We start from the raw sequence: 24,111 nt of genomic DNA, 5'->3' as shown, positions 1-24,111 counted from the left end.
ATGAAATAATAATGCCCATACTGCTCTCCTCATATACTGAATGCTTCTTGTATTTTGTCTATTTGTGCATCCATAATACCTCTGCAATCTATCAATTGCTTCATCTGTTAATCTTCCTCTTCCTCTAAGGGTCTTGGCATCACTAAGTTTCTGCTGGGATCCTAATGTTTGCTTTAGTTTGGGCAAGCAAGCCCCCATGCACTTCTGCACGTGTCCAATGCACTCCTATTTGTTATTGTGAATTTCGTTGCCAGCCTCTACAGCATTATATGCCTTAGAATCACCATCTCCTAGATAGTTAGTGTATCGTACATTATACCACTCTTGTCATCTGGAAAAAATTGCTTTCACTCTCTCTACTTCCATCACTCCACTCGTGCCATGAAAATTTGCTTCCCAACTTTCACTATGTTCGTCCTTGGCATTGCCCTTACATCTACAATATTTTGAGAGAATAGCAACATCAATTGCTTTGCAACTGTCTCCACTGGTAGCTGTCACAACTCCATTTAGAGATTTATGATCTCTACATTGCCATGATCCATGTAAAGCAACAGTTAAATCTCTACAATTCCCATTATCTGTCACAGCTTCTTCAACTGCTTTCTTCATTGTTGCTTGAGCAATATCTTCAGCTGAAGATCCCACCAATTCATTATAAAATCCAAACTTGGTTGATGGTTTTGGCAAGTTCATAATTCCACATAACATTGTCCCTGCAGCACTGCCCTTGCTAATGCAACGCAAGCCATACACTTGCCTACCATTTGTATCATACACCTTCTTTCCACTATTATCACTGTGAGGAATGCTGTTAGAATTAGAAAACGAAACTTCTGCAGCAAATTTGTTACACTTCAATAACAATTTACATGCCAAACCAATGTGTGAAGTAATTTTCAATTCCAGTCCTCTTTCTTTGCAAACTTGGCATAATATGTTATGTTTCAAAATATTAGAGAGCAAGGAAATGTTAATTATTTCATTTACATCATTACTGTCACTTCTATAGTTTTAAAATTTTTCTATGCTGTCACAAAATTTCTTGCTGGAAGAAGTTCTATCACATTCATTTGGAGTAGTCAGTGAAGCAGTCTGAGCAGCATCTTCCTTCGAAACAACAAAAGGGTTCTTCTTCCACTCATTGTGCCTTTTCTTAAACACTCAATTGCTGAAACGGGGCATATTGATATCCACAAACCAAATACATAAAACAGGTACAAGCAAAATTCGTCAAATACGCAAGATTGAACAGCTTAACAACACAAAGCAAACTCCACAAGTCAACACACATGGTATAGCGTTTATGTTTACCGATATGAACATTGAACAGTCACTACTCACTTGTCACAGAGATAAAGGCATACAACGTTGGAAAACAAAACACTGTCTAATTCTGCAAAGACACCCTGCTTGCAGCCAGCGAGCGGCGCCATCAGAGGTGACACACCAAATCGCTACAACCGTTTACGCGGCGCGCCAACTTTGCAGCGATAAAAAAAACACGCTTAGAATTCACTTAGAAAGGTGAAACTTGATTTGTTTTGTTCAGAAAACCCCAAATATTTTTATAATGAAAAAACCAAAAAACGTTAATTTCGTCATTTTCATCGTTCCGGCTCCCCTTAACTGAAGCTACTTCTTCCAGTCCTTTTTCATCTACGGAAACATCCTTATGTTCTTCTTTCTGTTTATTTTTGAAGATCATATACACAGTTTTTTCAGGTTAATAATTAACTCATTTTCAGAGAGCCTTTGTGCTGTACTACTGACTGATAAGAATGTATTTGATTCAAGTGCCTCCAAATTGTTGGAAACATTTACCACAGCCATATCATTTGCATAAAGGATTTTGATTTCATTTTCAGGTGTTTGTATATTATTCACAAATAAATTGAAGAGAAGGTCCCATTACAGATCCTTGAGGTACACCATACTTAATGCTTCTAACTTCTGATCCGTATAAGTTATTAATGGCTACATATTGCCTCCTGTTACTTAGATATGATGTTATACAGTCTGCTGCATGTCCACGGATAGCAGTTTTCTCTAGTTTCTTTACTAGGTCTGTATGATCAACTGTGTCAAACGCCTTGGATGGATCAAGAAGAACTCTAGACACTACCATCTTGCTGTCAAAGGCCTGTACGATTGATTCTGTTAATGATTAAATGGCTGTTTCCGTTGATTTCCCTCTCTGATATCTGAGATGTGCTGGAGTTATTACATTATGTTTTTCCAAATAAGCAGTTAGTCTGTTTGAAAATTTCTAATATTTTGGAGAAGCCTTATACTAAAGATACTGGCGTGTAGTTGTTAGGGTCGTCGTGCTTTCGCTTTTTGGATACAGGTACTACTTTAACTAATTTGAGTTTATCTGGAAATACTCCTTCTTGGAAAGAGCAGTTTGCAATATCCAGTAGTGGTGTAATTATTTCTGCTGCCACCTGCTTGATTAGGTAGTTTGACACTTCATCATGTCCAGCAGACTTTTTAACTTTTAGCTTTTTCATTAGATTCGTCAGTTCCTTTTCAGACACTGGTTTCAGGAACACTGAGTGACTTGGCTTATCTGTCACAATAGTTTGTATCCATACTTTAGTTTTTCTATTGCATATGTGTAGTTATTATTCAGGATTCTGGCAATTTTTGTTTTATCTGTGATGATTTTGCTATTTACTGTCACAGTTTCTATTTCATTTGTTTCCTGTGAGTATTTTTTCTTGCCTCTCTCAGAGTTAATTATACTCCGAGCTGCTCTCATTTTTTTGATTTTGAAATAGTCTCATTAATTGATTTTGCTTCTTCTTGTCTTAACTGCCTGTATTTCTTCTGGTGCTGCCTGTAGGCTTCAATATTTTCTCTGTGTTTCATTTCTCTTCAGGTAGCTCTCTGTTCTATTATTTCCTTCGTAATCCACTGCTTATTTTCGAGATTCTTTCTTTTCCTCTTGGTTTTTGGAAATACTAAATTGAAGTAATGTGTTATGGTGTCTTGGAAAGCATTTTATTTTTCATCTGTTCCTTGGGCTTGAAGTGTGTCACTCCACCTCTCTTTTCTTAACATCACTTTGAAGATGTTGATATTTTGTTAGCTGATAAGTCTAACATATCTTTCTATGCTTTTATCTTCCTTTTGTGAGTTCAGATTTCCATATACTTCAAAAAGCTGTCCAAAATGATCAGAAGTTCCTGTTTGTAGAACCTTTGTTGTATACGCATTGCTACTTATATTAGTGATAAAATTGTCAATGATTGACACAGTCCCCAAAGTCACTCTTGTTGGTTCCTTAAGAGTTGCCTTCATGTTATATTATAGTAGCAGCTCCTCAAATTTGTACTTTCTCTGTGTCTCTCTTCCCATATTAATGTTAAAATCACCACATATTATACAATTTTTCATTTTGTTTTTTTTTCTAGTAGAGTGGACATATTTTCGAGGAAAGGATTTATTTTGCCACTTGGTGATTGGTGCACATAGAATACTCTCCATTGTAGATCGTACCTGTAATTTCAAAATCTTTTTCTTTGAATTTTGGTAAGGTTTTGTATGTGTCATTCATACTACTATCATAATTCTGTGCTGTTTAGACAAATATTGCTACTCCTCCACCTCTATATTCTGATCTGTAGAAGTAGTATAAAAGATCATAATTTATGGTATTGCGGATTTTGATGCAGAATTCTGTACTTAATTTCTTTTTGCTTACTAATAAAATTCTTAGTCTGTATGATTAGCATGTTCATGTTTCTTGTCATTAATATTTAACTTCCAGTTTTTTGCTTCCCTTGGACTTACCATAAAAAAATCATCTCCCATATGTTGAGACATCATCTTTCTTCTTACTAAAGATCTCATGGGCACTGATTCACTAGGCTTTCCTATTTCCTTTGTGCAGCAGTTTGCTGCTGCTCTTCATCTTTATCGCTTTTGCATTTTGGACTTAGTTCCACTAATATATGCTCTTCTCCTGTGGTATCTGATGTAAGAAAATATTTTTATTATTGAGTATCAGATTAAGGAGGGCAAGCAACATATACTTGCGTGGCTCCCTTTCCCCTTTAGAAAGTGCCGCATACCATTGTGGAACAGTGAGGCTTTGTGCGAGCGATGTGGGGTTGCAGAAGTAAAGTATGCTAAGAAATTCCCGGACATCACTTGCACTGAAAATGTACGTAAGGGTCAGTTTAAAACTGAGTTTGAAGAATATTACAAGGGGGGAATATAAGTACTATGTTGGCCTCGACTGTTCTGTCCACACAACGACACAGCTGGCTCTGTAAAAAAAAAAAAAAAAAAAATTAAAAGAAAAAGCGCTTGGCACATAGAAAGTAAATGATTAAGCAAACACAAATTTAAATTAATTGACACTATAATTACGAACTTGGACGTTATGTCCATATAACATGTTAACACATCAATATCAATGACAGAGCTTGAGTGGTTTGAAAAAATTAAAAATCACATAGAAATGTCCATTCATTAACCACTCTGCGTTTTTCACACGTGCTCGTCCCACGTGCAACAAAATGATAGTATTTTTCTGTAGGTTTTAACAAATTACAAGTCTAATAATGACGCCTATGTAATGATGCATCCGTATTATACAGGAGATAAAAGAGAGTGATATCTTCTGGCAGTGGACGATGTGTGGTGCGCTTGTTTTTTGTAATATTCAAATGTCTTCCTAGTTTGTCTTTAATATCGTTTTTACATGCACGTTGAATTAGTCTATAGTTTCTTAGGCGCGTCAGTGGCGCTGGATTCGTTTCTTCTTGTAAATCGTCAAAATACATCATTACGATGCGTAATTAAATATTAATAATTGACAAATAAATGGCTCTTGCCCTCTTTCGTTACTCAAATCAGTGTTTTATGTGGCGAGATGTGGCGGTGTGAAAATACATCTCAATGGGTTTTGGGTTTCTATTTAGTGTCCTTGTTTCTATTGTGATACATTACAATTCAGCTCAATCTCATTAGGCCTAGCTATGTTTTTGTTGCTCTTCATCAATAGTTTTGCCTTTCAGATTAATTTTCCAATGATATTGCTTTTTCTGGTGCTAGATATTTTGGATTTTGAATTGGTTCTATCATTTCTACTATGGAGCTCTCAAAATTCACCATTTTTTGGTTTACTGTCTTCGGTTCTACTGTGGATATGTTGCAATTCAGCCCAGTCTCATTAGGTCTAACTATTTATTGTTGCTTTTTCATCACTGGTTTTGTCTTTAGGATTAATTTACAGTGAGATAATTTCTTCTTTTGCAGCATATACTGGATATTGATTTGACTTAATCAATTCTGCTGAGGAGATCTCACAGTACAGCTCACTATTGGCAGATAAATTTTAGGTAACTGTTTTGGTTTCAATATATATGTTAGTTGCTGTTGATGTATTCCTATTTGCCTCATTTATCACCTCTGTTTTCAATCTTTTACACAAAGCAATTTTTCCTGTCGACGTCAGATGCCGCCCATGCCTTGTATAATCATTTCTGCTCAAAAAGGTGTTGACATCAATTACTGTAACATGATAATGCTGAACTGAAGCTCTCATTATTTGACTGTTTAATTTCTAAAATAACACAGTAAGTAAAATGTCTCATTTTTACAGTTGCATTTAATTTTAGTGTGTTTATATATACTTCCAGTTATATTACCGGTGTAGTGTAAGATTGTAAAGATCAGGCCGCCTTCATGTTGCACGCCGGGTAAATATCACTGAAATTCGAATGTCCCGCCAAAGCTCAGCTCACTTCGAAGAAGCTCGTCTCGCTTCGTATGCTTGGAGCCAGTCTATTGTCTAACATAGACTGTACTTGGAGCCGTAATTGCACGTCAGGCTGTATCTATACACAAACTATTAGTAGAATGTCGTGCTCAGGGTTTAGTGAAACGGAAGTATTGATGTATGTGAGGAGACCGGTGTCTTCGCCTGCTGACACGTTCACTTTAGTTTTGCCCATAGATCATTTTTACAATGAAGATCTTCGACCATAGATACTCTATGGTCGAAGATGAAGACACGCCATGTTGCATGCACAAACATCTGCGCCGAATGTGGATACTCTTGCGTAATGAATGTCTGGGTAAATACGTTACGTCATGGCATTCGAGAGATAACCTAAATAAAACACCCAAATAAAATTTTATAGTTTCAAGTATGTCTTGTTGTAGTTAATACCAGTACAGTGGATTGTACGTCATGTAACATTAGGAATATGGTGAAGTTAATAACATTCGGAAAGAATTACTTGCATATATTTTGTTATAACAATTTCAGCAAACACGCCAAATTTATTTCACACAAATCGGGCGTGGCTGCTGAAAAAATGTACACCGATTTAAACGGAATGAAAACTCTTTCGAGGAAGATGTTCGAGAAAGCTGTAGAGTCGGTTCAGCCTCGTAACATCATAAGAGAGAATGTGAAACTGAGCGATACTAAGTTGTTTGTTCAAAACGAAACATACATCGTAAACGAGAACTGTTATATAGTAGGTTTTGGGAAAGCTGTGTTGGGTATGGCTGTAGAAATTGAAAACATTTTGGGGAAACATTTAGTTACTGGGATTGTAAGTGTACCACTTGGAATTTTGGACACATTCAAGAACATGCCACATATGCTTCCAATGCAAAACACGAAACTACAAGTAGTGGAAGGAGCAGAAAATAATTTACCGGATGAGAATGCATTAGCAGCCTCCAGAAAAATAGAAGCACTAGTGAGAAGCCTAAATGAAAGGTCTTTACTTATTGTTCTGATCTCAGGTGGTGGTTCAGCACTTCTACCAGCTCCAATTCCACCATTAACTTTAGGTGAAAAGATAGAGACCATAAAACTCTTGAGCTCTGCTGGTGCAAATATTATGGAACTAAACTGTATCAGAAAAAGGCTTTCTTACTTGAAGGGTGGAGGCCTTGCTAAATTGGCTTACCCAGCACAGATTATTTCACTTATTTTGTCAGATGTTGTGGAGGACAATTTAGGCTACATTGCAAGTGGTCCAACAGTACCAAATACAGATGGAATCAATGATGCTTTGAATATAATAAAGAAATATGACTTGCTTGACAGGATTCCATTGTCAGTCTCTACAGTACTGTGTAATACAGCATCTCATGCACTTGACTGTTTCCCACACACACAAAACTTAATAATTGGAAACAACTCTATAGCTCTGTACAGTGCAGCCACAGAAGCAAGTGTTAATGGCTACCATCCAGTTATTTTGACCAGAAGTATTTTTCATAGTGTGCAAGAAGTCTGCAGAGCTTACATATTACTAGTTACAAATATATGCAAATTTTTGAGTGGACAGATATCAGAGAAAAAGTTCTTAAACACATTTGCTACAACATACCTCTGGAGACAGATTTGCAAGAGAAATTGCTTCAAGGGCTATACAATTTTGGTAAGACTAACGGATTGTGTTTGTTGGCTGGTGGGGAGACAACAGTCCAGGTGAAAGGAAAAGGAAAAGGTGGCCGTAATCAAGAATTAGCACTACTTTTCTCACTGAGTTTACAGGATGCCCTTAAGGACGAACCTGATCTAAATAAATATGATATTTTGCTTCTAAGTGCTGGTACAGATGGTATAGATGGTCCAACTGAAGCAGCAGGTGCAATTGGATACAACCAGCAAGTTGAAATTGCTGAAAAATGCAATTTGAAAATTACAGAATATCTCAAAAATAACGATTCTCACAATTTTTACCTAAAGTTGGACATTTCTGATGACTTAATAATTACAGGACATACAGGAACAAATGTAATGGATGTGCATATTATAATCATAAAGGCTGCAAAAGTATGTAAACGTTGTAAAATGTCAGAAAAGTTTTGAATATGTAAATCATAAACACAGTAAATAGTCATTGTCACCAAAAATTGAGATCTGTCTTACACTTTTATTATTGGTTTACTTTTTTAATAAATGTGATGAGCTGTGTACCTAGTTGTCATTAAAATCATTCATTTGTGCAGCCATCTGTATTGCACACAAATTACTATTTTCTGTTGTGATTTTTTTTCTCCTGGATGTATCTAAAACAAGGTATACTTTTGCACCAGAACTGTTATTTAAAAATTGTAAAACCCAACAGGAATTCAGAAAAATCTTTGGAAGAACACAGACTATATAATTGCTCTTTGTGTCCATAATCCACACCAGTGTCTGTTCATTTTAAATGTTTTGTGTGCATGAATTGCACAGCTATTGTTATACTGCTTTACTCCTTGCTCCACATTTTCAATGTGATAAGTTAATTATCTGAGTTCTATTTAGTTGAAATATTACAGAATTGTACTATGTCAATTTAAAGAGCTCTGTCCACTTGTGCAGTTATTTGGTAGTACCATAGAAGTGTCCGTATATGTTTTAAGAACAATAGGCCAGCACACATTCATGTTTAACACTTCTCTCTCTCTCTTTTCATTGTAACAATAGAAATACGTCTATGGATAGAAATGCGTCTAATTTATAATATTTGTGTGTGTAACAGATGAGTGCCACCCATGTCATCATACAAAATCTTGTCAGACTAAAGAAGGTTTCTCACGCTAAAACTGGTGTCATCCAGTTATGTTGTCTTATACTGTTGCTAACTTATAATACTGTGGTAAATGTTTGCCTGCCTGGATCTTTGTGAAATGTTGAAACAAAATTTTCAGGAAGTGGGAGAATTTGTTTTAAAATTATAAGAAATTACATGAAATAATTTCCTTTTTCAGAATGCTTATTAATTCCAGACATACCAAACAATAACACATAGTGACTATGTAAACACACATGAAATATAATTGTCACAAATATACACATTCTGTATGGTGGTAGTGAAATAAACACAGCCTATGTTGGGGAAAAAGGAAAACACGTTTAGAAGATTTAAAGTAACAACATGCAATGATGGTAATATTTTCAATAGTAGCACAGCGCAAGAACAGGTAGTAAGAATACTTTATGTTGCAAACAGTCTCTGTTGCACATTACAACTGTAATGAATACTACATACTATAAGGTGCAGCTGATTATTAGAAGCATTTACGCACTTATTCCGTGGATTCTTTTATGCATGTTAGGTATCAGGATGTGGAATGAGTCAGAAAATGAATAAATATAAACATGCAACAAGAGCTGTCAGGGAGAATACAATTAATTTACAAAAATGTTGAAAGAGAAAGTAATAAAATAAAACTAGGACAGAAGCAAAGTGAAACAAAAGGCATGGAAATCGGCATAGTACAAGGATTGCGATATGTTTTGCAACAATATATAACAAATAACAATCAAAATATGTGCAAACAAAACACTCTACATATGTATGTTAAAAATTCGTCTAGTGAATAAATTGTTTTATCAAATAAGTACATATTTATTTTTAAATGACTGTTACCACACAGACCTTTGATGTTATTTGGCAGTGAATTAAATATCTTAATACTAGATTCCTTTCTATATGTGGTTTTGAATTCACTCATTAAATCAGTCTTCCTACTTGTATTGTAATCATCGCACATTTCGTTTGCTTTGTAGTGCACAGGATTTTCAGCCACAAAGCTCATAATGGAATAAATATGTTGAGATGTGGTAGTAGGCATTCCAAGTTTCTTAGAAAAATAACAGAAGATTATCGGGGGGGACATCTGCACTTATCTTGTTCAGCAACAGTACTGTCCATCCTATTTCAGGTATTTCCAATGTTTAATTTTTGATAAATTTTTCCAAAACACAAAGCTGCAGAGTAAATATAGTTTCAGCTTTTTGCTGGAATCACTCCTGTTTTTAACTTACCAATGGCAATTAAAAACTCAAAGATGAAACGAGTACAGGTAATCATGCCATCTTTACTTTTATTTATTTATTATCAGCCCAATGATCACATTTGTGATATAGGATTTGTCAGAGTACATTTTAACAACTATATAATATCTTTACAAAATTTGTATCTGTGCTGAATTCATATTAAGTTATCTTATGTTTAATACAATATACAACTAATAAGTGTTTTTATAACATAATTTATTATGCACTGATGTAATTTCATTTGTCACATTAACTTAAACATATATTTTATACAGTTGCGCAGAGATATTCGCTTATGCTGTAATAGCATTTGTCAAGCCTGTGGTTCTTTAGAACAGTTTTAAATTTATCCTCATTTTCCAGCTCTTTGATATGTTTTGGTAGTGCATTAAAAAGTTTGATGCCTTGATTACATACATGTTTCTGGCTTCGGGTCCTTGTTACAGCTTGTATGTGGAGATCTTTACATTGCCGTGTATCGTAATTATGGAAGTCTGTATTGGCTTTCATTTTGTCCTGATTTCTTTTGATCACCAACAGACATTTCAGAATGTATAATGATGGAATTGTTAAAATTTTCAATGCTTTAAAAAGGGGCCTACAATGTGTTTGAGGTGGGCTGTGGGTCATTATCCGAATAGCACGTTTTTGTAATTTGAAAATCTCATTTAGACGACAATTTGTTTTTCCCCAGAATACTATCCCATAGGATGCAATGGACTGAAAATAGCCAAAATATACTAATCTGGTACAGTAATTACTACAAACTCTTGAAATAATTCTAAGCACAAAACATGCTGAATTTAGTTTTAGTGCTAAGTTCACCACATGGTCCTTCCAATTAATCTTCTCATCAATGTGCATACCCAGGAATTTTGCACACTGTACTCTTTCAAGTTGTTTGCCCTCCATGGTGGGATTCAGGTCATCCTGTTCACTTATTTTTCCATATTGCACATAATTAGTTTTTTTTTGCATTCAGTGTTAGCTTGTTAGCACTAAACCATTTTTTTATATCTTGTAGGACATGGTTCACAGTACTGTGCAATGACTGCTTCGTATCACTAACTATTAAACTAGTATCATCAGCAAATAACATGATTCTAGCTTTTCTCTCTGACACCTGAATATCATTAATGTAAATGAGGAACAGCAAGGGGCCTAATACACTTCCTTGGGGTACTCCTACTGTGAGCTCCCTTGGATCTGATCTTAGTTTAATTTTTTGATTAATATTTGGTGCTGTAATTTCAACCACCTGCATCCTCTTTTCCAGATAAGACTCAAACCACTTTTTTACCGGTCCTCTGATACCTATAGCTTCAAGCTTTTTCAAAAGTATGCTGTGGTCAACAGTGTCAAAGGCTTTTGACAAATCTAGATTTATCCCAACTACACTATTTCCCTCTTCCAATTTAGTGATTATTTCTTTTGTGTATTCTAGTACAGCTGTTTCGGTACTTCTCCCAGCTTGAAATCCATGCTGATTACCGTTTATCAGGTTGTGCATATTAAGATAATGTGTGACTCTATATTTCATTAGTATCTCTAAAACTTCAGAGAAAGTTGAGAGGAGTGAGACAGGTCTGTAGTTTTCTATTTTAAGTTTATCACCCTTTTTTAACAGGGGAATGACTTTAGAAATTTTCAGTTTTTGTGGAAACACGCCCTCAGCCATTGACAAGTTTGCTATGTGCGCCAATGGTTTCGCTATCTGATTAGCTGTTTTCTTTACTAATATTATTGGCACCTCATCTACTCCAGCTGACATCTTGGACTTCAGACTTTTAAAACTTCCTTTTCGTTTATTGGAACTGCCATCATACTGCTGGCTGCCTTGGGTGCTTCCATCTTAATCTGCTCCCCAAGATTCCTGCTTAATGTCTGGGGCACATTTAAAAAGTAATTATTTATATAATTAGGCATGGCATATTTATCTACCATTTTATTCTCCTCATCTTTTAGAATAATTTCCTTGTCTTTGGTAGGTACCCCGGTTTCTTTTCCCACAATTTCCCATGCTATTTTAGTTTTATTTCTGGACTGTTTTATTTCCATATTATTACTTAATAACTTTGCATTTGCAATTATTCTGCGGTATATTTTCCTATACCTCTTTACATATTCTATAAAATCAATATTTGTACACTCCCTCAACTCTGAATTCAGTTTTTTCATGTTTTCACATGATTTCTTAATTCCAAGAGTCATCCAAGAACTTGATTTTACGTATCCAGTAGACTTGATTCTGGTCAGTTTCTTCGGAAAACACATCTCAAAGTTCATCATATAAATCGATGCAAATACACTATATGCCTCATCTGTACTTGACTGTTTCATAACATCTAACCAATTTTCATTTTCTAAGATACTTATGAACTGATTACAGCTGTCCACAGAGAAGTTTCTTTTGTAAATATTATTTACACCTTTATCTTCCTTCGACCTTAAAGGGATATCAGTGGTGAGAGCATTGTGGTCAGACAATCCTAAATCTGTTTGTTACCTCTATGTCAGTTTCTGACATATTTGAGAAAATGTTATCTATGAGGCTATTGGAGGTGTTTGTTATTCTAGTTGAATTGTTTATGTGTGGTGACATGTTGAAACTCTTTAATATGTCCAAAAATTGCCTTTTTTGTTGACTTTCAACTAGAAGATTAATATTGAAATCACCACAAAGAATAATCACAGTTTCTTTTTTGTAAATAGTATTTAGCAACAATTCTAATTTATCAAAAAAAGACTTCTATGTTTCCACATGGTGATAATATACACTGTTATGACTATGACTTTTTTCATAAGGCCATATAGCTGGACGGCACCTGCTTCAAAACACTTTTCAATACTCAAGTTCTCTGCTTCACATCTCTTCTTAAATTCTAACTCTTGTCTAAGGTAAATACCGACTCCACCACCTTTTGCAATTTTCCTACTATAATTATTTGCCAGTTTAAATGGATTAATATGAATACTACTAATTTCTTGGTCTTTACATCAATGTTCAGTAATACACAAGACATCAGATTGGGTGTTACTTACTGCTATTTCAAGTTCACAATATTTGTTCTTGAGGCACTGCACATTTAGAGTCATAATCTTTAGAACAGGGGAGGGAGCACTGGTGGTATTTCTCCTTTCGTTTAACACTGTTATCTTGGAGTTTTCATTATGGCTGGATACCAAAAACCCTGTTGTACCACAGGTTTCTTGTTTCTGTTGGTTTACCTACTTGAAGTGGATGATGCTGATTGATTGTTTATACTAGCTGTGGCAGCTAATGACATTTTAATATTTACAATAGCAGATGATGATGTTTTTAGTGCTTCAGCAAATGTTGCTCTTGTTAAGGTTTTCATTTCTTCTGCTTCTGCCCTCATTTGGAGTGGGATTTTAGGTAACTTTTCTACTGTTATGCGGCTTATTTCTTCTAGTATCTTTTCACCCATCATCTTTTTTCCATAATAGTTCCTGTGCTGTCCATGCCTCGTGAAATGATTTCTCACTGAGCTGTTTGCATCCACAAAAGTTGCACACTTAAAAGCACAGCAGATCTTTTATTTCATTGTTTGTATTTCATCCAGATGTTGCGGAATTATCTTAATGTTTACAAATATGATGTTTACTGCTGAATGAAGTATACTAACCAACCATACTAAACAAGCACACATAGGTAAGATGATAACTGAGCAGGACTACGGTTGGTACATAGCATACAATTCAAGTCTTAATCTGCCAGAGATTCATATTGTTCCAAACAAACAAGAATGACTAGAAACAGAAATTGTCACCAACCAGATCAAACATATATACAAAATTGCATGATCTCCAAGCGGATGAAAATGGAATTGACACTTAAATACTCTAATTGAGGGACTCATTTCAGTGTGTGTCGTGCCAAGAAGCAGTTATTGCTGTGGTCTTCAGTCCGAAGACTGGTTTGCACCTCTATCCTGTTAAAGCTTCTTCATCTCCGAATAACTACTGCAACATGCATCTGTTTGAACCTGCTTACTGTATTCATCTGTTGGTCTCTTTCAATAATTTTTACCCCTCCCCCACCAAATTTCCCTCCAATACTAAACTGGTGATGCCTTGATGTCTCAGAATGTGTATCAACCTATCACTTATTTTAGTCAAGTTATGCCACAAATTTCTTGTCTCCCCAGTTCTGTTCAATACCTACTCACTGGTTACATTATCTGCCCCTCTAATCTTCAGCATCCTTGTGTACAACCACATGTCAAAAGCTTCTGCTCTCTTTTTGTCCAAACTTGCATACAAGGCTACACTCCAGAAAAGATGCCCTGACACTTCACTCTATATTCAATAACAACTTTCTCTTCTTTATAAACACTTTTGCTGCCAGTGTCCGTCTACAAATTACAGCCTCTCTACTTTGGCCATCATTAGTTATTTTACTGCCCAAATAGCAAAACTAATTTACTACTTTTAGTTTCTTTTTTTTTCTAATCTAATTCCTTCAGCATAGCTTGAATTAATTTGACTACTTTCTGTTACCTTTTTTTTTCCCCCTTCTGTTGGTATTCATTTTATATCATCCTTTCAGGACACTGCTCATTCCATTCTGCCCTGTCCCTCACCCTTCTCAGCCACTGGATTCATTTTGTGTCTCTCCACTCATAACTGCCATTTGGTTTCTGTACAAGTTATGCTCACTTTCAGAATTTCAGTGTGTTCCAGTCAACAACTTCAAAAGATTTCTCCAAATCTACAAATGTTATAAACACAGGTTTGCCTTTGCTTAACCTATCTTATAAGATAGGTCGAAGGGTCAGTGCTGCCTTGCGTTTTTCTACATTTCTCTGAAATCCAAACTGATCTTACCTGAGGTTGGCTTCTACCAATTTTCTTTTCTTCTGTGGTTGAAACCTGTAATTGATAGCAGTGAGATTTTTGGGGAAATTTACAGTATATATCAAAAGGATAGACTAATGGTAATTAGAGGTGATGTATTTGTCACAGTAGATAAGAAACTCAGATCTACTGAGATAGAAATTGAAGCTGCATGTGAGACTGTTTGGGCAAAACTCAATATCAGGGGTGGGCATAAAATGGTAATTGGATCCTTTTATCACCCAACAGACTCATCTCTTGATATAACTGAAAATGTTAGAGAAAACCTCAGTTCACTTGTAAGTAAGTTCACCAATCATACTGTAGTCATTGGTGCAGACTTTAATCATCCATTCATCAACTGGGAAAATCGCTGTTTTGTTAACTGTGGGTGTGATAAGACATCCTGCAAAACATTGCTAAATGCCTTGTCTGAAAACTATTTAGAACAGATAATTCAGAACCCCACTCATGATGGAAATATTGTGGATCTAATGGCAACAAATACACCTGGCCTTTTTGAGGATGTCTACCCTGAAGCTGTTATCAGTGACCATGATGCAGTTGCAGCAACAATTATTACAACTAAAACAAGAACAGTAAACTAGATCAAAAAATCATCATAGGGTAATATCTCAATGAGGAACGTGAAACTTTCAGCAAATGGCAGAAACACAGAGGATATATGCCTCAATTTTAAAAGAATAGTTGACCAAGCACTGGATATATATTGTGATGGTACCTAACTGTTACTGCTGAGCAGTTGCTGATCTAAACAACAGTCCATACAAGCAAACCAGTTGTGTTTTTACCTCCGGTTACTCGTACTTTAGGTACTTTGGGCTATGCACAGCGCTGTTTAAAAAGAATAGCTCAATCTAGTCATAGGGGCAAGCCGCGCGCGTCTGCTTTCAAGGCCGACAGCTAATTTGCTGCAATTAATATATTGTAGCTGTGATCCTGCAGTCACATAGTCTATGGATTGGCTAGAATTGGAAATTAAGAAAATACACAGAAACACAAAAGTTAAATGGATAATTTAATAACAAGGGGTCTATTCTAATGCCTGTAGTTGATGTAGATGACAGAATTTTGTTGAATAATATTTATTCAAGAAAGGACATCTCAAATAAATGGGAAGTGGTCTTATGACATTCATTTAAAATACAGATAGAGAATACCCTTATCAATTGCAGTAAAGTTACGTTTAGAGCATCACGAGAATTTTAGCATAATCCTCAAACCGAACTGTTATCAAAGATACACAAAAACTAAGTTCATTTCACTATCACAATACACCAAATATTCATCAGCTTAAAACAGTTTAGAGTTCAACATGATGATTCACAAATTAACACATGATATACATAGAACAGTAACTCATATTCTGTCTGTTCTCAGTTGCATAAATCAAGTGGTAATAGAACTCCACAGGACTTTCAGATCTCTCAAAATATGAACTCCCTTCAGAACTTAAAAGTACAGTAGTGGCCATTCACTGCCTAGAATCAATCACTTATAAGACTGAATCATGCACATTGCTGCAGACAGGTCTGCCTTCTTCAAGAACTTGACATAAAGTGTCCAGAATCGCTCCCATGAACTCTTCACTTCAAGTCCCAGTCTCCACTTGCCTCCTGTAGTGTTCCGCTATTGTCTGCTTGTCCGTTGGCTGAAGGCCATCCCCATCAAAAATACATCATTCTTATGTGCTATGGACATGATTTGACGCATCTTGACTACTTCCTGGTCTAACCAAGCCATGATGTGGTTGAAGCAACAATGATTACAACTAAAACAAGAACAGTAAACTAGATGATAAAATCAGTAGTGTAATATCTCAATGACGAATGTGAAACTTTCAGCAAATGGCAGAAACACGTAGAGGAAATATGCCTCAAGTTTACAATTATATTTAAATAAAGGAATGTCATAAATATTTGCTCAAACTCAGATCATTCACAATAAATACAAATAATGGTTCGTCCATAAATTCATAAGCTAGTATTCTTGCACCAGTGTGCTCATGTTAAATGACAATGAATTGTCATTAAATGATATTTGAATAATTATTTATGCCTTCCTGACAGAAGTGTCTTGATTCTCTTTTCAGTTGTGGTGAACAGTAACAAATGCGCTTGATCACTTTTAAATTAGCATAGTTTTTTAATAGGCACTTGCAATCAACATTTAAATAAAGTTACTGGCAAAATAGTAAACTGTTCATTAAATATATAAACTAATACGACAAAATGTGAGGTATTCGTGCTGTGTAATTATGGACGATATGATGTTCTGACAAATGATTGCATAATGAAACAGATATAAAAGGCACTTTAAATCAATAAATAAAATAGATATAGACGTGTAGCTTTCAGGGATGATAGCTATAGTGCAATGCTATCATCTGAGATGACGTTTGTTGAAATTGCACGAAGCATTTCAAAGTTGTCAATTAAGAGGTTCATTGTGAAAATGTTTATTCACTGTGAAATATTACCTTCTGTGGTTTTAAAGGTATTGAAATATTCTTGTGCCATTGGATGTGCCCAATTTTTCTGAGGTTGTCTATGCATACAGATTCAATTTAGTACTTGATGCGAATTATTATAGACTCTCAAAGAGCTGTAAGAAACAAACTTTCAGCTTGCCTGACACTCCAGCACATCTTTGAGCATTGTCTCCTGCACAAAGGCGATGTGAGTGAGAGCTGTCATAATTACTACAACTGTGGTATAGTTCCAAATAATCAAATAACTTCTGGGGTCTCCACAGATGAGGCACTGAATGCCTTCCCCAGTGGAATCAATACATCCACAAACAGGATAGCAAGCAAAAACTGATTTGTAGCATAGGCAAAACACATTTGATTTAGCTCAACATTTCGAATACTCTGACCATGTTCCCACTAGAAAAAGTCTTTCATGCTGTGAAATTTGTTTGAGACCATAATGCAACTAACATTTTACAATTTTCGTCCATTTAGTTTTCGTTTTGTGTATGATCGGATCATAATTCATCAATATCTTATCTGCATAATAAAGCTCTCATCCACAGAATTATTTTCATAAACATATAATGAACATATCCCCATAGTTTTACATACATAAATCTGTTCAACACTTCCAAAATAACATACATTACATAATTAACCTATATAATATACACCCAAAACTTTGCCATTATTCTGCGCATAACTACATATCCCTCCCCCCCCCCCCCCTCCCTCCCCTCCTCCCTATGCCCTATGAACCACGGACCTTGCCATTGGTGGGGAAGCTTGCTTGCCTCAGTGATACAGATAGGCATACCTTAGGTGCAACCACAATGGAGGAGTATCTGTTGAGAGGCCAGACAAATGTGTGGTTCCTGAAGAGGACCAACAGCCTGTTCAGTAGTTGCAGGCCCAATGGTCTGGGTGACTGACTGAACTGACCTTGCATTGCTGCACTGGTACTGCGAACAGCTGAACGCAAGGGGAAACTACAGCCATAATCTTTCCCTAGGACATGCAGCTCCACTGTGTGGTTAAATGACGATGGCATCCTCTTGGGTAAAATATTACGGAGATAAAACAGTCCCCCATTCGGATGTCCGGGTGGGGACTACTCAGGGTGATGTCATTATCAAGAGAAACAAAACTTGTGTTCTATGGATTGAAGCATGGAATGTCAGATCCCTTAATCAGGCAGATAGGTTAGAAAACTTAAAAAGGGAAATAGATTAAAGTTAGATATAGTGGGAATTAATGAAGTTTGGTGGCAGGAGGAACAGGACTTCTGGTCTGGTGAATACAGGGTTATGCCTGGTAGAATTTTACACAGAACATAACTTAATCATAGCTAACACTTGGTTTAAGAATCATGAAAGAAGGTTGTATAAGTGGAAGGGGCCTGGAGAAACCACAAGATTTCAGAGAGATTATATAATGGTAAAACAGAGATTTAGGAACCAGGTTTTAAATTTTAAGACATTTCCAGGGGCATATGTGGACTCTGACCACAATCTATTGGTTATGAACTGTGGATTAAAACTGAAGGAGATGGGACCTAGATAATCTTTAAGAACCAGAGGTTGTATAGAGTTTCAGAGGGAGTATTAGGGTATCACTGACAAGAACAGGGGAAAGGAATATAGTAGAAGAAGAATGGGTAGCTTTGAGAGATGAAATAGTGAAGGCAGCAGAGGATCAAGTAGGTAAAAAGACGAGGACTAGCAGAAATCCTTGGGTTACAAAAGAGGTGTTAGATTTAACTGATGAAAGGAGAAAATATAAAAATGCAGTAAATGAAGCAGGTGAAAAGAATACAAACATCTCAAAGTTCGACAGGAAGGGCAAAATGGCTAAGTAGGAATGGCTAGAGGACAAATTTAAGGATGTAGAGGCATATATCACTGGGATGTAGGATATATGCCACTTACAAGAAAATTAATGTAATGTAAAAAATTTTTACTTCTGATGAAGGCTGCCTTAGAGCAGTTGAAACCTAGGTAAAGTTGGAAATTTTTACCTGTGCAACCGAAGAGCTGTATTTTCAAGTAATATTATAAATTAAAGAGAGCTTTGACAAAAAGAGAATCACTTGTATGAATATAAAAGCTCAGACGAAGAACCAGTCCTAAGCAAAGAAGGGTAAGCAGAAAGGTGGTAGGAGTATACTGAGGATCTATAAAAGGGTGATGTACTTGAGGGCAATGTTATGGAACTGGAAGAGAACATAGATGAAGATGAAATGGAAGATATGATACTGCACGAGGAATTTGACAGAGCACAGAAAGACCTAAGTCAGAACAAGGCCCTGGAAGTAGACAACATTCCGTTACAACTATTGATAGCCTTGGGAGAGCTAGCCATGACAAAACTATTCCATCTGGTAAGCAAAGTGTATGAGACAGGTGAAATACCCCCAGACTTTAAGAAGATTATTATAATTCCAATTCCAAAGAAAGCAGGGGCTGACAGGTGTGAATATTACCAAACCATCAGTTTGGTAATTCTCAGTAGCAATTTATTTTTTGGGGCACAGATGTTAGACTCTCGTAGAATTCATTAATTTTCCACAACTTCTGTCATTTTGGGGATGCTTGTGTTTACTTACTCCACTAGCCTGCATTTATGGCCAGAGTAGTGAAAAACCACCATTCCTGCATCTAACACTGTCTTCAATATGTTTACCAAGTATAACATAATCTAGTTCTGCTAGAAGTGGACTTATGTCCCTTGTGTCGTCAGTATTTACAAGATTTACAACATTATATGAGTGAAAATTATCTATTAAAGTCATGTTATACATATTGCAAGATTCTTCCTCAATATTCAGATTACGAAGTATAGTGAGACCACTGGGACCATAATATCCCACTATATTACTAAATATGTCTGTGAAACTCACTACCTCAGCCTTTTATGGATGATAAAGGCGAATAACCTTATGTTTTCTCACAATCTTTCTGCTTGTTTTTGTGTTGAGTTCAATGTGTCACTCCAATCAACCATTGTTTACTGCACAGATTTAAACAGTTTATTTACTTTGCCTCAAGAAGACAATAACAAAGATGTCCAAGCAATGGGAATAGTAAAACCAGGTCACATATGAAGAAAGTTACCGATGCTCACCCGCAGGAAAAAATAAAAAGCTGAAAATGAATACGTTGGTGCAACAATGTTGCAAAAACAAGGCACAAAATTCCCTACAAGTCTGGAAAAATTCTTAGAAACTAACATATCTTTAAACACAATAGTTACAACGTTACCTCACAGGCATGATCTAATACACAATGTGTGCGTCAACAACGAGATACGAAAAACGAACATTAACATCAAACAGATGTGTGCTTAATATACTGCTTGGTTCTTGCAAACGTTTCCATTACAGATCATTGGCTTTCGCATTATTTGGCACCAGATTTTTTTGTCTATACGTATTTCAGCATCATTTTCTAACTTCTGTCGAGGGAGTTCATTGAATTTCTTTTTAATTCTTTAACTTCAACAATGAGCTTACTGATTACATCATTAGTAAAATCACTGTTATTCTAATCTAGTCCTAGCTCATCTTCCATGTACAATCAGATCTTTTGTTTCAAATTCAAATTCGCAGAAGAGAAATGAAACTGTTTCACATATGCCTTTACAGACACTATCTCCAGGGTAATGTGGCACTTTGCTCGTAAGATGAAGTTGCTACACACTGTCACAAAATATGTTGAATTTTTTGCACATGACATGTCTTTACAGACACTTTACATTTGTTTGTCAAGAAATTAAACTGATTATTCACATCTGATGCCATGTTGAAAGGGACTTTGTCTAGACAGAACAAAACTGTCTCCATGATCAATTTGGTCTCTATGCGTCCACAATGCAGAACAGCATGAAATTCCCCTACACTGTGATGTGTGAAGGTAGGCAGGAGTAAACCTGGATCAGTGGGGAGGTCACATTATCTGCACTGACAAGTGCAGCATTTGTCTGATGCCTGACAATTGACTAAACAGAGTGGAGGCAACCAGATATTGATGCACACACCAGACAAGCAGCCCCACAGATGCAACAGATAGATTTGTCATCATGTTTTGGCTGGTATTAAGTAGAAGTATAACACTTATTATTCTCAATGATAGGACTACACTGTATACGCTGACAAGAACTCTATAAAGCACACTTGGGGCCATCTGAAACTTTCAGTACGGGTTGAAAGCACACACTTACACTGGAAAGAGTAGTAGAATTTAATGTCCCTTCAATCTTACACTGGATGACATAAGGGCTCCCAACAAGAAGTTTTAAAGGCTTGGATTATCTCTAGCACATTGCATACAGAAAGCAAAGGAGGATCCAAAATATTTGCAATGCATGGACTGGACAATACGCTATTGAATGTTACTGAGCAGCAATTTAGATTTCACAGAAATACATTTTCATACTACTGTTTTTATTTTTGGTTGTTATGTTTTTATTTCTAAGTAAACTTAACATCATTCCTTACTAGCTTAGAGTTTAATCTTGCCCCCACTTTTGCAGATAAGCAGCTAATGCAAAATTTTTTGAACAATCTATTAAAAAATATACCTTTTATGTTAAACTCTGAAAATATCTAAGTATCATCCTTACTTAATAAATGCAAATCAAAATATGTGAATTATGAACAGAAAGAGTCATGACCCATTAATTAGCTGTAGTAAAAGACAAATTAAAACATATGAAATACAATGTACATGCAACATATAAACTTATTTCTTGTCGATTAAATATTTTTCAGGCCACCCTGTATTAAACAGCTTCTACTTACAACTCTGCGCAAATGCCCTGTATACCAAGAGATGTTGACCAGATGCCACTGCCTGTCATTCACATTCTGAACACATTACTGAGGGACATGGCTCTGACATCATTAGCTTTGGGAATCACCAGAGAGAGAGAGAGAGAGAGAGAGAGAGAGAGAGAGAGAGGCTACAAGACTTACTGGGTGTTGCTTGCCACGTAGCTGCAACTAGTCCTTGCCAAAATGTCACTTAATAAAAGAGCTGTCACATCTGACCTGGGGAGGGAGGGATAGAGAGTAATTTCAAATGTTACCCAAAATTATCTCCACAGATTACTGTAACAGGAACTATGTCTCAAATACTAGAGCATAACAGATGTACAGCTCCTTACTCAAGGCACTAATTATGCAAAATCTTACTTAAAAAAGGGTCTAGTTAAATTAACAACTTAGTTTTCATGCTGATCAAACCAATATTTAATCCATCAATTAGTAAGGTTCATGTATATGTTACTGTTGACAGAAAGAAATAAGCAGCTGGCTCTTTCAATATGTAATGTGAATGTATTTCAAACATACAGCACCTCCAGTGAGTGAATCAAATGCCCGAACAATTACGGAAACATTATCTAAGTTGTCTCATTTGTCTCGACATACTACTGAAAACTCTTAACAAAGATACAGCCACAAACTTTTAAAATAAATCAGCCTTGCCAATAATTATTATAATAATATAATATGCACACATCATTAAACCAGAAAGAAAATTGCAACAGAGCATCAATAAAATTTACAGTAATAAGTAATTTTATTTACTCAACAGCATCTAAAAAGTTTAGGTGGTTAGTATACAACAGTACGCACAGAAGAGTTAAGTACAATGAAATCTTAAAAAATCAAATTGTTGCTTATATCAAATTTCCAAAAGATTTTCATAAAATTTATGCAGATGTGAAAATCAGCCACATGTCCCTGTTTCAATAAATTTTAGGAACTGCAGCCAGGTCACTACATTACAAATATTTACAGATACCATATGGTAGGTACTCTACATGGTCCACATGTCACTTTAAAAGAGAAGTTACTTTATCTAAGACTTTCAAGTTACTTAAAGATACTGTTGACATACAGTAGCCTAGTTATTGCTCTAATTGCTCACATTATCAATACTGTGTTGTTTATTTTCTGAACAATAGTATAAAATACAAAGATTTCACAAATGGCAGGAAAACTTCCATCTCTGAATCCTTGCTGAGGTGGAAAAGCAATAGTGCAAAGAATTACATTATTTACAGGATGGGTATTTATTTTGATACACACTAAGGCACACAGCTGTGTTAGTAAGTAAGGCTTATATTCTGTTGCTGGTTCAGTATGGCCAATTGCCATTGTGAAATATATATGTTTACATATTTTTACACAGAGAAGCAGCAAACATATTTATGTTAAGACATGATTGTGTTAAGTACATAGTAATAAATCTAGCAAATCACTTATTTCACACTGCGGTTTCTGATGCTTTAGATACATGGCCTGATACTAACCACACAATCTCTTCTCAGCTTTGAGGGTTGCGTACAACAAAAGAAACCATATTCCAAATTGAGTTTGGATGTAGAATACTGTCAAACAGTTTCACAATTTACAGTACTAACACAATTTCAAAGTTTTGACTAAAAATTATCATCTAGATGTTTTTTGTCCCACACTAGTATTGCACACTAACAAATTAAGTTTGCATTCACCTACTGCTCCAGTTAAATGTATAAAGAAAATTGGATACTAGAAATGTCACTTTGACAAAAAATTAAAAATATCTGTATTAAAAGACTAGAGGTAATATTATGGGCTACAGCTATTTAAGTGTATATGGGTTGCATTGCATGGAGTGTTTATTACAACCTCAACATGCCAGTGATTAATGACTGAAATACTTGTGTACAAATCAGAGTTGTGAGTGGTGTTAATGATTGTCATAGTATGATCCTCTTAAACTAAAGTTACATATAAACTTATAATTCCTCCCCCCCCCCCCCCCCCAACACACACGTTTTTTATGTATGTATATTAATATAAAATATTTTCACAAGCAACTGCAATTACATGAACATAAATTAAAATCCAATCAGGTATGCCTTAACCTTTTAACTGCAAGTTTATTTTTTCCCCTTCATATTT

General features: G+C 35.7%; 1 protein-coding gene across 1 annotated transcript; it reads left to right on the top strand.

Annotated features, from left to right (window-relative positions):
* The first annotated feature begins 6,040 nt into the window (after positions 1-6,040).
* Positions 6,041-9,372, top strand: LOC126416574 (glycerate kinase). The gene is given in 2 exon segments (XM_050084323.1): positions 6,041-7,383; positions 7,386-9,372. Coding segments are annotated over 2 exon segments (1,626 nt in total). The 5' UTR covers positions 6,041-6,224; the 3' UTR covers positions 7,853-9,372.
* Positions 9,373-24,111: the final 14,739 nt, after the last annotated feature.

The sequence above is a fragment of the Schistocerca serialis genome, chromosome 8, assembly GCF_023864345.2.
Source record: "Schistocerca serialis cubense isolate TAMUIC-IGC-003099 chromosome 8, iqSchSeri2.2, whole genome shotgun sequence".
NCBI classification, from domain to species: domain Eukaryota; kingdom Metazoa; phylum Arthropoda; class Insecta; order Orthoptera; family Acrididae; genus Schistocerca; species Schistocerca serialis.
Note: the sequence above shows the minus strand (reverse complement) of the source record. Positions and strands in the feature narration are given on the sequence as shown.